The 13,949-nt window shown below is 40.1% G+C and overlaps 1 protein-coding gene across 1 annotated transcript in view; it reads left to right on the top strand.

Moving 5' to 3' along the window:
* LOC115380417 (multiple epidermal growth factor-like domains protein 11) overlaps positions 1–13,949 on the top strand; it is a 113,020-nt gene that overhangs the window by 97,481 nt on the left and 1,590 nt on the right. Inside the window, exons 17-25 of the mRNA XM_030081609.1 lie at positions 1,460–1,588; positions 2,108–2,236; positions 3,370–3,498; positions 4,123–4,251; positions 5,780–6,013; positions 6,551–6,702; positions 8,167–8,236; positions 8,512–8,565; positions 13,558–13,788. Of these exons, the coding sequence (XP_029937469.1) occupies positions 1,460–1,588; positions 2,108–2,236; positions 3,370–3,498; positions 4,123–4,251; positions 5,780–6,013; positions 6,551–6,702; positions 8,167–8,236; positions 8,512–8,565; positions 13,558–13,788 (1,257 nt within the window). The remainder of the gene's footprint in view (positions 1–1,459; positions 1,589–2,107; positions 2,237–3,369; positions 3,499–4,122; positions 4,252–5,779; positions 6,014–6,550; positions 6,703–8,166; positions 8,237–8,511; positions 8,566–13,557; positions 13,789–13,949) is intronic.

The raw sequence follows: 13,949 nt of genomic DNA, 5'->3' as shown, positions 1-13,949 counted from the left end.
TCACTCTGCAAAGATAGAACTTCAAAAAAAAAAAAAAAAAATGAGGTGGCAGACGTGTTTCCTTATACATTTGGCATTCATTTGGCATATTTCCTGCCAGACGTTCTGGCCGATGATATTTTCATCTGCTGGATAACTGCACTTAAAACCAGCTAAAAGCTGGCAACAACCCAGGGTGGAAAACAATGTCATTTTCTATTAAAAATGCAGCACAAAATAATCTCTAAATACAAATAGAACGTCGACCATAATATAATAGAATGCATAGTGTGCATTATACATAGTTTTCCTTGTTTTTTCTTGCACTGCATTGCATTTCAATTCCATTGTACAGTGACAATAAAGACATATTCTATAATGATATCTCAGTTGCATTATTTTTCCTCCTCTGAGCAAGGGATCACACTGGGATCATTTGAAATTGTATGCAGTTTTATGTGCAATCTCTTAACTTAATAAAACTTTCAGTTGTAACTGATAGTTTAAGGTTGAATTATGACACACAGCAGCAGCAGGATGGCCTTTCGTGTTAATTGGCAATAATGAAAAAGGCCCAGGGCATACGAACACATTATCAGGCTTGCCAGAAGCTATCAGTGTCTCAGTGTTTTTATTAGTCTAACGTAATTCAGTGAAATTTAAAATGTAAAAAAAAAGAAAAGAAAAAAAAAAAAACAGGAATATTGCATCCCAAAGTCACTGTATACATTTTATCCACTTGATTTAAAAAAAAAAAAAAAAAAAAACTTTGTAGAACGCTTCTTACTGGCCTTTTTGAAGTGTGCTGGATAAGAGAGTCGGTCCGTGGTGAGTGTAGCTGACTACTCTGTTCTCTTTTTTCAAGCTCGGCAGAGGCGCTGTGGGCTTATCTCATGAAAAACAGTCAGCGGCAGTGGGTTTTTTCAGACAGTTTGATAGGGTTAGGTGTGTTTCAAAGGGGGAGGGGGGCTGATATTAATGGGATAAAAGAACTCATTTCTCATTAAATTAAAGATAAATAGATGACAGAGATAATAGTGTGATTAAAAAGGCGCTCTGTACTGAACGGTTTATTAAAAGAGAAGGTCACACTGTGCCCAATTTCGATCAGGAATACTTCTTCATGTTGAGCCTGGTGCTGCTGAGAGTCTTTATCCTTGAAACACTCTTTTTCACACTTATTTATAATTTGTTTTTGCTCAGAGAGTTGGGTGAGTTTGCTGTTGGAGAACAAAACATTTATATGTACAGATTCTTTACAGGAGACACTGTAGGTGCCTTGTTTAAGCACCTAAAAAAATCCCAGAACAATTGTAAAACAATACTTGAAAACTTGAAATGTGTATGTGTATGTGTATACACACATATACATACATACATATATAGAGTTAGATAGATAGACCGAGATGTGGATAGATAACAATGCCCTCATTTGCTCGTGTGTGTGTGTGTGTGTGTGTGTGTGTGTTAATCCCTGCAGTATGTCCCAGTGGCAGATATGGTAAAGGCTGTGCTGAGGCATGTCAATGCACCAACAATGGCACTTGTAACCCCATCGACGGCTCCTGTCAGTGCTACCCTGGCTGGATAGGAAATGACTGCTCCAAACGTAAGACACAAATATTCTTTCTCTTTCTGTCTCTCTCTCTCTCTCTCTCTCTCTCTGTCTCTATCACACACAAACGCACGCTCTCCCTTTCCTCCTCTCCGTCTGCTTTCTCTCTCCACTCTTATCAGCTTCAGTTCTTTACTTTCCAACGAAGAAGTATTGGAAATTCATCGCCTTTTCTTTCTGTGATCAGGTTATCATTTCTGTGACATTCCATACCTGTACATTCCTTCCATCCCAGCCTTCAGGCAATTACCCGACTGGATCAGGTGCTAATCTACTATTAGAAGTGTACATCGAACACGGCAACCGCAGTCACTCAGCGGCTAATGAACATAGACCGACCTGATCTCTGTCACGTCCTGCCCGCGGGCTGTTGACATTTGCGGGGGTGTTTGGGGATGGAGGTTAGGGGTTTGGGGTGTCTTCGTGTGTGTGTGTATATGTGTGTGTGTGTGTCTTTCATCTTTATATTTATCTTGCTCTAATTTGACAATGTGTGTGTGTTGTGATTGACAGCGTGCCCTCAGGGCTCGTGGGGTCCAGACTGCATCCACACATGTAACTGTCACAACGGAGCCCAGTGCAGCGCTACAGACGGAGAGTGCAACTGCAGCCCCGGATGGACAGGACTCTACTGTACTCAGCGTAGGTCTCACACACACACTCACACACACACACATACATTTGTTTTTCTGTCTTTCTGAGGACACCATATTGATGTCAGTTCATTTCTTACATACTTTGATGACATTTCCCTGATCTTAAAGAGATAGTTTGGATTCTTACCCATACGGTGGCATATGCTGCTGCATGTGAGTGTGAAAGATCCACCAAGTTCAGTCCATTAACTCCTCTGTCGCAAGAACAAGAGCTTCACTGGGAGTGTACTGATCCAAAATGAATGAAGTAGCTATAGACTGAAAAACATGATTTTGAAAAAATATGTGGAAAACATGAAAAATATGATAACATGATTTTGAGCAGTCACACAAATCTGATTTTTTTTTTTTTTTTTCTAAGGATTCACAACAATCCACACTCATAGTAGTTTCACTTTCATCACTATTTTCAGCCCCCTGCTTTCCAGAATGGTGGAACTATTTTCTGTGTGCCTAACCCAAATGCTTAACCGTAACCTTAACCAATAAGCTAAAATGTCCTCTTTCCAAAAACATCCCCTCTATTGGTTCAAAATGTGTTGTGGTCCTCACTATGTAGCGAGTACAGGAACACACACTACTATACTGGAGGGCCAGCGGACAGACAGTGATGCTGTCTCAAGCTGCTGTGACTATCATTGCAATCCGTGATGCAAATCAGCCACACTTTTTACAGCGGATTCAACCAGGTGGTGTCCCATGCTCAACTTAAACCTACACCTCCATCTAGTGGCAGGAAATGAAACTGCGTGCCGAGGAATAATACATGTCTCTGGCACACCTGGGCTGTTTGTTATCCCAAGTCCCTTCAGCTACTCTGAGCGATTGTTTCAATCTGCCTGAAGTGCACAGTGAACTCAGTTCAGTCATTCTGAGGTAATCCACGTCGGTTCCACTGTGCCAGACGAGATTAGTCAAACTCAGAAAAGCTGTTTCAAAAAGCATTTCCACCCATTTCAGATTTGTCAGCCCTCTCAGGTACTAAGTTTAGAGAGTTGAGCAGTTCATGTTGAAAATTGTATTTTTTTTTTGCTCTTTTAGACTATATATAAACAATGTGTGTCATGTATGAATGGAAAGGAGTAATGCTATTGCTGATTTCTGTCTCTTGTTTCCTAGGCTGTCCCACCGGCTTCTACGGCTCTGAGTGTGCCGAAGTGTGCCGCTGCCAGAACGGAGCAGACTGTGACCACATTACTGGACAGTGCTCCTGCAGGACCGGCTTCATAGGACACAGCTGTGAACTCAGTGAGTTTGATTGCGTGTGTGTGTGTGTGTGTGTGTGTGCGCGCGTGCGCGTGTGTTTCTGTTGCTGTCTACATGTCTGTGCATGCATAATGAAACCTTTTAAAATAAAGTCAGAATTTCAGAATTTATGGTTTCTCCATGCATCCAGTTTTGAGTTTATACAATAGGTACAATAGCAATACAATGTTATCATTTCTTGTATGATGTATAGAAATAATGCCATTAAGACACTGTACTCAATTTTGTTCATACAATTCAGCAAGTTAGAGAATGTTTTATGCAAATTACAGCTTTGCTATATCTTATTATCTTATCTATAAGATAAGATATCTTATCAGTTTTAATACACGTGATAACGTGATAGACATGTGATTATGGATACAGTAGCAGATATTGTAATATATCAACATCAAAATAATTTCTTGTGATGGCAGTTATTTTGACCATATCATTTTATATTTAAGCTCAAGTGTGACAGAACCCAGCCCACAGAAGACCATGGAATCCTTCAGCTGAAATAAAACATGAAAAATGTATATAAGCTATAAGGTTTCACAACAGCAATCACAGCAATATGCAGAGGCATACAGTTGACAAAATGTCCCTCACTGTCCCCCTGTCCAGAGTGTCCTGCAGGGACTTTTGGCTACGGCTGCCAGCAGCTGTGTGAGTGTATGAACAACGCCACCTGTGACTACGTGACAGGGACCTGCTACTGCAGCATCGGCTTTAAAGGCATCCGCTGTGACCAGGGTGAGTGCACAACTCATGGCTCTGTCATGTGTAACACTTTGTCAGATGGACAAGTGTTGAACATTGTGCCTGTCTTGTCAAAACAGAAGTTGGTTTCTTAGATGGTAGAGCAACGTGCACACTGATTTATTACAGGGTAAAAAGATAACCCAAAGAATTACTGAATAAGACATGTTGCAATAATGTGCTCTGCAATGGAGCCCCGCACTGATCCTCACCTGATGGACTTATTAGCCATGGTACCACAGTGCAGAGGTCTATAGATCTCATTGTCAGGCAGTGCCATCTATTCACTATTTAGGTTCACTGTTTAGATCACTAAATAGTCACTATTTAGGTCATGTGATCTGTGGCGTTATTTATTTATTTATTTTTTGATCAAAATTTTATTTTCATTTTCAATTTGAATAACAAAGGAAACATGAGTGAATAATACAGAGGCACAGGGAGATAAAATAAACAAACAAACAAACAAACAAACAAACAAAAGAAATAATAATGAAAATAATGAAAATAAATTTAAAAAAAAAAAGCGAGGGCATTGAGAAACAATTTAAGAACACAAGGTAGAGAATTAAGAATAAAGCTAACCCATAATTAATAGGGGTGGTTAAAAAAGAAGAAAAAAAAAAGAAAAAAAAAAAAGGGAACACAACAATAGTGTCTCCTTTCCATTTATTTCCAAACAATTATCCATTTGTAATCGGGAATCATTCCAAATCAAAAATCAATTTTAAATCAAATTGGATACCCGATAATCGGAGTTAAATCATAAAAATCCCACACCCCTAATAAATAATGTCACTAATGATAAGCCTGAAATAACAATAAATAAATAAATAAAATAGATAAATAAATAAAAATTTATTAATTAATTAATTAATTGAGAAACAATGCTTTATTTATTTATTGAGAGGCTTTTAGGTTTCACTCTTAGCAGGGCAGTGATAGTATATACTCAGTATATACTTAAATTAAAAACATTAAAGGGCTTAAATGGGCTTAAGTAAGGTTAGTCAATTCCCTACTGACAAATTTTAAAACTACATTAAGCAATATTACATGCATACAACACAATTTACAGCCAACCTGTTTTTAGCATTTAGCCTAGAGATTAAGCTGCTCTGCCATCCTCATCACCCCCTCGCCTCTTCAACTTCATTCAGAGCTTCTCTGAAAGCACACATTCTACAGATGAGGCATCCACATGTTAGATCAGTTCAGAGAGTGCCACTGTCGCTGCAGTCAGCACCGCAGAGACAGAAAAAGTTCATTCAAAGCCGTTATCTTGTAGCTGAAAGTCTGCAGCTTCTCCACAAATTGGAGCTCAGACACAAAATAATCCAAGTAATCCGACAGGAGCCTTGTGAGATTGAAATATCTTCCCCATTTTCATCCCAAAAAAATGCTTATTTGCCATAACTTTTAGTTTTGCATAATCACTTTGTGTAGTTTTAAATGCATAATGTTGTTATGAGGGAGTTTTGAATGTGTCATAAACTGGAGCTCATGTAAATGCAACCCTCAGCTGCACTGATGATGGAGGAACTGAACCCCTACACCAAGATCAGTCCAGCGTTGGCGTCGGAGCGCCAGTCAGCGGGCGCCGTCCTGGGCATCATATTCCTGCTGCTGCTCATCATGGCCATGCTGGCGCTGGTCATTTGGTTCCGCTACCGCCAGAGAGAGAAAGGCCACCATGTACCCAATGTCACCTACACCCCCGCCCTGCGCATCAACACCACTGACTACTCCCTCTCAGGTAGGAGGCACTGTTCATGTTTTCATTTCCCACCCTACAGTTTCCTTCCACAGTCCAAACACATGCAGGTCAAGTGGATTGGACGTTTGAAATTGTATTAGAATGTGAGCGTGTGAGTGACTGGCTGTTTGTCAGCCCTTTGGCAGATTGTCCAGATTGTCCGTGCATGCTGGGACAGGTTTCAGCCCCCCCACAATCCAGAAGCGGAGTAAGTGGGCAAGGAAAAGGAGTGAAAGCTGTGCAGATGCCAGCTGGAGTTCCTTCGTTTTAATCTGATGCTTTGGCTGACGATATTTTTCACTTTCAGCACCAGGTCGGTTTGTTGGGTGTACTATGCACCTTCTGTAGAGAGACTGCAGCAGCCATGAGAGGCCCTGTGCACATACATGTGTGCATATGCATGTGCTTATGTACGTATGTATTGGGGGAATATCACATGAATACCTGAGCTTGCATGCTGATGTGTGTGTGTGTGTGTCTGTGTGTGTGTTGTTGACTCAGCCTGCGAGCCGCTGGTGTCTCCTGTGGTGACAGCAGGGCTGCAGTGCACAGGCTTGCTCTCTTCTCCAGAGTCATCTCCCAGTAACACCTCTGTAGGCCACTGCTTCTCCAACCCCAGCTACCGCACCCTGGGGCCCTGCACCTACCCCGCCCACTATGCCAAGCCCAGCAAGAGGACCTCTGCCAAGGTGGGCCTCCACACAAAAGTTCAAGGGTGCAAGTTGCTTAGTGCTCACTCCTTTTAAAGTTGCAGATTTTGTATTGAAGGAAGACTCAACTATAAAACACAATAACGCTGTTTAAACAAAAATATGCCTGTTTACCTTGTGGTTGCAGTTTTGTTGTTTTCTAGTTTAATGTCCTGACACCATAAGTTCCCGTTATGATGATATAATTCGGAGGAAGCAGAATCTAAGAGACTGACACTGCTGGGTTTCCATCCACCTATTTTTATTCGCATTTTCAGAAATTGCGAAAAAAAAAAAAAAAAACTTGGATGGAAACGCCAGAAATTCGAAAAATGGCCGAAAAAGTTTTTACGCTTGGAGGAGGTGGATTTCTCAGCGTATCGATAAAAGAAAATGCGACTTTTTGCTGTGGAAACAGGTTTTGTGAATAAACGATGACTGGACCGGATACCTCGTCACACTTCTACGCTACAGTCTTATTATTATTATTATTATTATTATTATTAGTCTCTTATTCCTTATTTAGGATGGTTCAGTATGAAGTTAGCGCTGCCAAAATAGTAAGCAGACTTCTCCCAAGAGCCGACAAGTTCAGCAGGAATCTGTCCCTGATCAGCTGTTGAGTGTCAGCTGAGTGTTTGTTGTTGTTCAGTGGACACAGACGCTATCTTATGACATCATCTCACGGCGCACTCTCCTCTCAATAATCGCAAAACAAAACTAATGGAAACAGGCATAAATTCGCATTTTCTTTTGCGCATTTTGACAAAATTCGCTCAAAAATGTCAATATATTTGGATGGAAATCCAGCTACTGGTACATTTTTTTTAGATTTGTTGGATGCTAATTGTAATCATTATATAGGGCAGGGGTGTCAAACTGTTGCCATGCAGGGCTGAGAGGCTGCAGGTTTTCATTCCAACCAAAAACTCCACCAGGTGACTTCACTGATTGGTCCCTCCTCTCATAAGGTGAGGTCATCAGTGAAATCACCTGGTTTGACAGTTTGACAGCCCTGATATAGGGTTACATATACCTATACCTTCAAAGCGATCAGGAGTGAGACTTCCCTCAAACACTGTTGACAGCACAGTTTTGTCTAAGATCCGACACTGAAGAAAACTCTAACAATAACTTCTTTCTGTGGGCAAACTATAAAAGTCACAATGAAATGAAAATTTTCTTTTTCACTTTGTTAATTTCCCATGTCATAATTCATATCTATTTACTGTTTAGCAATGAACTGCAATTCATTTACATTATTTGTGTTTTATGTTCATGTATGTTCAAAATCCTATCCTTTTATTTCCTGAAAAAACGGTGTATCTTTAGTGGATACCTAATGCTGTACCATGTATGTGCGCCTGTGATACACAAACATTTTGTGTGTGTGTGTCTTTTTTGTAATGTTGTGTTCTTAGCATGTCCTTTCGGCTGTGTTACTGGTCTCTGTGTATTTCCCAGATGAAGACAAAAAAGCGGCACAGGAACAGTGCTCCAGAGTGGGGGGCCTACTGTAACCTCAGTGAGTTGGGTCAGTCTGGACTTTTGCTTCTCGTCCTATGCTCTACTTTCTAAGCCAGCTGCATTTACACTATATATGTTTGGAAGAGTGCAGTGTTGCTGTCTAACGGCCATGTTGTAGTTGCTGCAGAGACAAATGTCAGAAATGGTCAGAAAGACATGTTTGCAGTGAAGTGACACATCGGATTTGGCCCCATAATGTGAAAGGCTTGCTGACTGAACTCTTGCCTTCTTTGCTTGTCCTTTCCCTAATTGTAGTCTTTTCTTTGCGGTTTCCCTATGTAGGCATTTACTGCCTGGACAGACGTTACAGTTACCATTTGGAGCAGCGCTACAGAGGTAAGGTGTACGGTTCACAAGACCTCATCTCAGGCTCCCCAACCAATCCTGCTTGAACACTTCCCTCAGCCAGTCTCTGTTGCCCCTTCAGCCTTGACACCTCAGCTTCATTTTGACTATGTGTACATGGACTAAATAATCTGTTGGCCTCATTCTAAATAAGAGTAGTCTGATTACTCTGTTTTCATAAATTTCTTATATAACTATTCCATTCATATTCCGGTTTACGTGCCACAGAGCACAGTCCGATTTAGCTAGGCTTTACCTAGTGCTTCACAGGAAATGTGTTCCTGCCTCATCCCAAAAATATTGAGTTTTTGCTTCTGTTGTTGGTCATATTTTCCAAAGCACAAGTTCACGGATTCACCATAAAAGTCATTAAAGGAGCACAAGCTGTAAAGCAGTTGGGCCAGCTCATCACTGATTCTTGGGAATTTGGATAAATCACGTCCCACTAAGAAAAATGCTATTTCTGTTGGAAATGTACAACATTTTAATGAATAAAAAGAATCAAGGGCATAATCAGGGGGGTCCTTTGCACATTTGTAAGGTTCTTTTATAGGTTTATTTTTAATTTGTATTAATTTAATGATTATATGTTGGCCCGTGGCCTACAAAACCAGTTGTCCTCTGATAGGAGATAATCATTTCAACTTGATTAAAACAACAAAAAGTAATAATTTCATTGAATAATGTATTTACCACATTAAAGAGTACATCATAATATGTATTAAAAACTACAAACGATGAGTTTTGAACAATATTTACTATTATTTTGTGGTTACTCAAAATGTGTCCCACATATTCGTCACCACCGTCAGATATTTATTTAAAAAATAATAATAAAAAAACTACAAGGTCAATTACATTCCTGAGGAGCCCTTTTCAAACCTTCAGCTCTACTGCATGCTTCAAGACCACTCAGGCTCCTGGAAGTTTGCTATTTTCTCTTAAATCTCTTCATATTTTTCGACACTGCTACTGTCACAACCATAACATGTCAACACCGTCACTTCTGTATAAAAAATATTAAATTAGATTATGGAATAAATGTATACTTTTTAAGAAGAGGTCTGATGCAGGTAGCAACAGGGCGAAAACAAGCTGGCTAATGTGAACAACTCATGCGTATCATGTGAAAGAGCAGGTTTTTGTCTCCACCGTCAGACGTCACCACCGTCAGGTTTTCTGTGTGACGGTGATGACTGAAGTCTGAAAAATGCTTATAACAGAGCTCAGGATTGTTATTTTTTGTACCAAATAGTTAAATAAAGTTGTTAAACAAGAAGCCATTGACTTGAGTGGTATAAATTTTGGAATTATATGTTCTAATGAGGCGACTGTCACCACCGTCAGATTAGTGTCACCACCGTCAGAGGCAGTTATATTGGTTTTAAATGAATATGCTTACAATATGTTTCTTTGGTGCTGCTGAATTATTAAAGTATTAGTCGCTTTTAATTCAAAAATATGTTTTTCAAATTAAAAAAAAACATTACGGTGACGGTGTTGACAAAAACAAAGTAGCCTAATAACTGGAAAAACCTATTTTATGAAAAAAAATGCAAAATGAGGAGGTTGCACCGGTACATTGCTGAACAGCCAAGACCTTGGCCTATAATGATATACCTTCAGATTTTGTAATTTAACGCACTTTTTTTTTTTTTTTTTCAAAATTAAAACCTGTTTTATCCAAATTCCCAAGAATCTGTCATGTGTATCATAATCTTGCAGAAAAACTCAAATAGGATGTCATGTTATGGTTATGGTTAAGATGCATACAAGATCCATAAAGTTGGAATACTCCACAAGTATTGCTTAGTCCGACAATGGCCTTATATGGGTTAAGGTAATAAGAAAATGCAGTTTACACTGACTTTTCTTATTCCAGGGGTTTTCAACTGTTGACCCGCGGCCCCTGGTGGTCTGTGAAGGTATTTCAGGTGGTCCTTGCCGATGCATTCAATATGGAGTTTGAATGCTGGAAGCAATTTTTAAAGCAAATTTTCATTTATTACTTCTTGTTTGTCATAAATCAAATTCATTCACATATAAAAAAAAACTTGACTAACAGTTACAAATGGTGCCCATCTGATCCTTGGTAGTCTCTGCTAATGTTGGAATGCGTCATTATCGTCCCATGCTATCCTGACATGCCATATTAGTTTACTGACTACCATCTAAAAAGATGATTATGCAAATGAAGATCTTTTTTCCATTAACAGTGGTCTCCAAATTGATGTTTCCTGAGTCACAATCAGGAGAAAACCCCAGTCGTGTCCCAAGTATTGTCTTAAATGGGTTTATATGGGAATATTGCAGTACAAGTAAATGTAGTCACGATTCCCTGAACTGAAATTTGAGCTGAAAGTGGAGTGCGGCATGTCACATGTTACATGACACTTCCCTTTGAGGTGCAAGGTACCTCGTGTCACGATGCAAGCAGGAGTGGGCAGACAGTTGTTAACTGCTAGAGAGCAGATCATACAGATAGAACCTAATTCATTGTGAAAGAACAGGTTTTCAAAGTCATCAGAGCAAAGACTATGTAGCTTATTGTGTGGATCATTAGTGTGACAGAATAGCATGTTCACCTCAAGTAGTTAATCTAAGGAAGACATGAAGACATACTGTTCTGGTCAAGTTTTTTTTTCTTTCGTTCATTACTCAACCACTTGACCTCTGATTTTCCCTCAAGATGTTGAGTAGCAGCTTTAAAGTTAGTCGCTAAAGTTAATAGCTTCAAAGTTAGAAAAAATATACAGATTGAATATACAGATATACACTTACAGATTGTAGCGCTTCACTGAAGCTCCATCACACTCGCACTGAAACATTCAAACCAAAGATGCCATTGTTTTATGGATGTACCATGACATCAAACAGAATCGCTCTACATGTTCATCATTTTTATACACATTTCCCTGTAAATCAGAAGTCTCCACCAGAATTTACAATAAAGTTCTGTGGGTTTGAACAAAGCTCAGCCACACAGCATGCACTTCTAATGACAAACCACCACCAACAGGACTGGCAGCACCCTCAAACCAATTTCAGAATTCAGTCAGGAACCATATAGCATGTCTTACTATGCCCATCCATAGGAGGCTGCTTGTTTAGGCTAGAGCAAATTAGCAAACCACAAGAGCCTCACAGCCTCATCACGCTGTATCAAAAGCAGGCAGGACTGTCAGATATAGCGCAATTGAAAACTAATTCATAGTACCAGCTTCTATTGTAATAATACTGTTGTCTCAACTCTTTCAACGTACTAAAAATAGATGTTTTACAAGAAGTACTCACATTTTTCTTTTGTTTATGAATAATTATCTTGATAAAAAAAATTTCAGTGTGGTTTGGTATTATTCAGAACAGATTGCTAATACTAATATTGTACAGAAATGAGTTTATTCTATGATGACATTACTTTGATTCAACATAGAAAGGTATCCAGAGGTATCAAAATCAGCATTGTCTTTGAACTGTTGTAGAATTTGAACAACAGAGTGGTGGAAAAATGCCCAGAGCCCTGCCTTACACATTTTTTATTTGGCTAGACATGAGTTCAGGTTTTTAACCTGCATGACTGACTGCAGGTATGTGGTGATTGTTTATGATAATTATGTAAGTGCATTTGCAATGCACTTTTCTAAAAGTGTTTACAAACTGCCTGACAATTAATAGCAATGCAGCTTTGAGACGTGTTTAGAATAAGGGTCTTGATTCTCAGTATTTCTCAACTGGAAAAACACACGCTCTGTTGCTCAATGCCGTTGTTGTTCTCTTCAGCTACACATAGATCCTCCATCTAAACTCTTAGGATGCCCACAAGACATTCATGGAAGCATGGAAATCACTTGCTAAAGTAGAAGTAGGTGTAGCAGGTTGGGGGAAAGTAGTAACACCAAAAAAGGTAAATTAGTAAAAACCCAAAAGGCAGTAGTAGATGTAGCAGATGTAGTGATGCACTCGGACCAGATTGTTGCAGGATGAAGAAATCTTGAAACCACCATGCTAGCTTTGTACACACAATTATAGTGCAGGCGACTGGAATAATTACATTTTCATTTTATTTGGCAGACATGTTTCGGCATCTGCCGTCCTCAACGCCAAGCAAAGCAATAAACACAGGTGACAGACATGTTTATCTTTGAGAGAGCCAAAAACAACCTAAAACAGAACCTTTGACAAGATGACAACATCACAGGTGTCAAAGCTATACACTTAATTCCACTGCACAGAAAAAAAAATAGACGTGTGCTTCATTTGAACTTTCGTGCTCCTGTGTGCTGGTGTTCACGAGTGTGTTTGTCTCTCTGCAGGACAAGAGTCTGACTCCTCCCCTCTGTGTGTTTCTCCTGTACCGGGGTCCTCCTCCTCCTCCTCTGACCCCTGTCAGCCACTCACACACACTCCCTTACTGACCCAGGGACTCTCCACCCTCACTGTGTTACTGAATGGCATGCCCTCTCTCGCTCTTGTTACTGTGCATTCCCTTTCAAAGTGTAGCTTCACAGATTGCTCATTTTCCTAACATGAAGTGCTTTTTAGTGCTGATGTGGGGGCTTCAATGACTTCTTTTGATTTCCAGTAATGCAAGGGTGTGTGTTTTTTTTTTTTTTTCATACAAGGTATGGATTGTGACAAGAAATCTGATTGCTCAAAGACCAGTCATGCTGATTATCTCCATGATCAGTAATGGAACTGGTTGCTATGCTAACCCTTTTGGTAACCACAGAGTCTGTCTGTTATCACTCTTGCTATCTTGTATTCTCAATGGGTGAAATGCATGTGTCATAACATACTGTACAATGTTTTTTGAGTGCAAATGTGGAAATACTGAATCACCATGTTACTGCTATATTCAGTAGGAATTCAGCCCCAAACCTCTGGTGGTGTTTTGAACAGTTTCTATACGAGTCATATGGCTGAGTCTCTTAACAGACTGACTTCAAATACATGTGGCCCTGTGTGTGTCCACTCTGTCCTCAGACTATATGAAGGGGTCCCTGTCTAGCACATGCTCCCTGAACAGTGAGAACCCCTACGCCACCATCAATGACCCACCAGGCATGGCGTGTAAGCACTCAGAGAGCAGCTATGTGGAGATGAAGTCCCCGGCTCACCATGAGCACATGGCCTACTGCTGCTCCACCGCCATCGTCACCACCACCAGCACCACCGCCCCCGCCACCACCTCCGCCAAGAATGTCTATGACATGGGTATGTTTGAGGGGAGGAGAGGGAGAAAACATCGGGTGACAGTAAAAGGCTGAGTGCGTCAGCGTTGTCATGTTGTTATCTTTATTTGTAAGTTTCAGTTGTCACTCAGTGCTTCTTATCTGTTCCACCACTAAGAATGTGCCTGACATGGGGGAAGCTCG

Source organism: Myripristis murdjan, chromosome 3 (assembly GCF_902150065.1).
Source record: "Myripristis murdjan chromosome 3, fMyrMur1.1, whole genome shotgun sequence".
Classification (NCBI taxonomy): Eukaryota; Metazoa; Chordata; class Actinopteri; order Holocentriformes; family Holocentridae; genus Myripristis; species Myripristis murdjan.
This window is presented reverse-complemented; position numbering and strand designations above follow the sequence as displayed.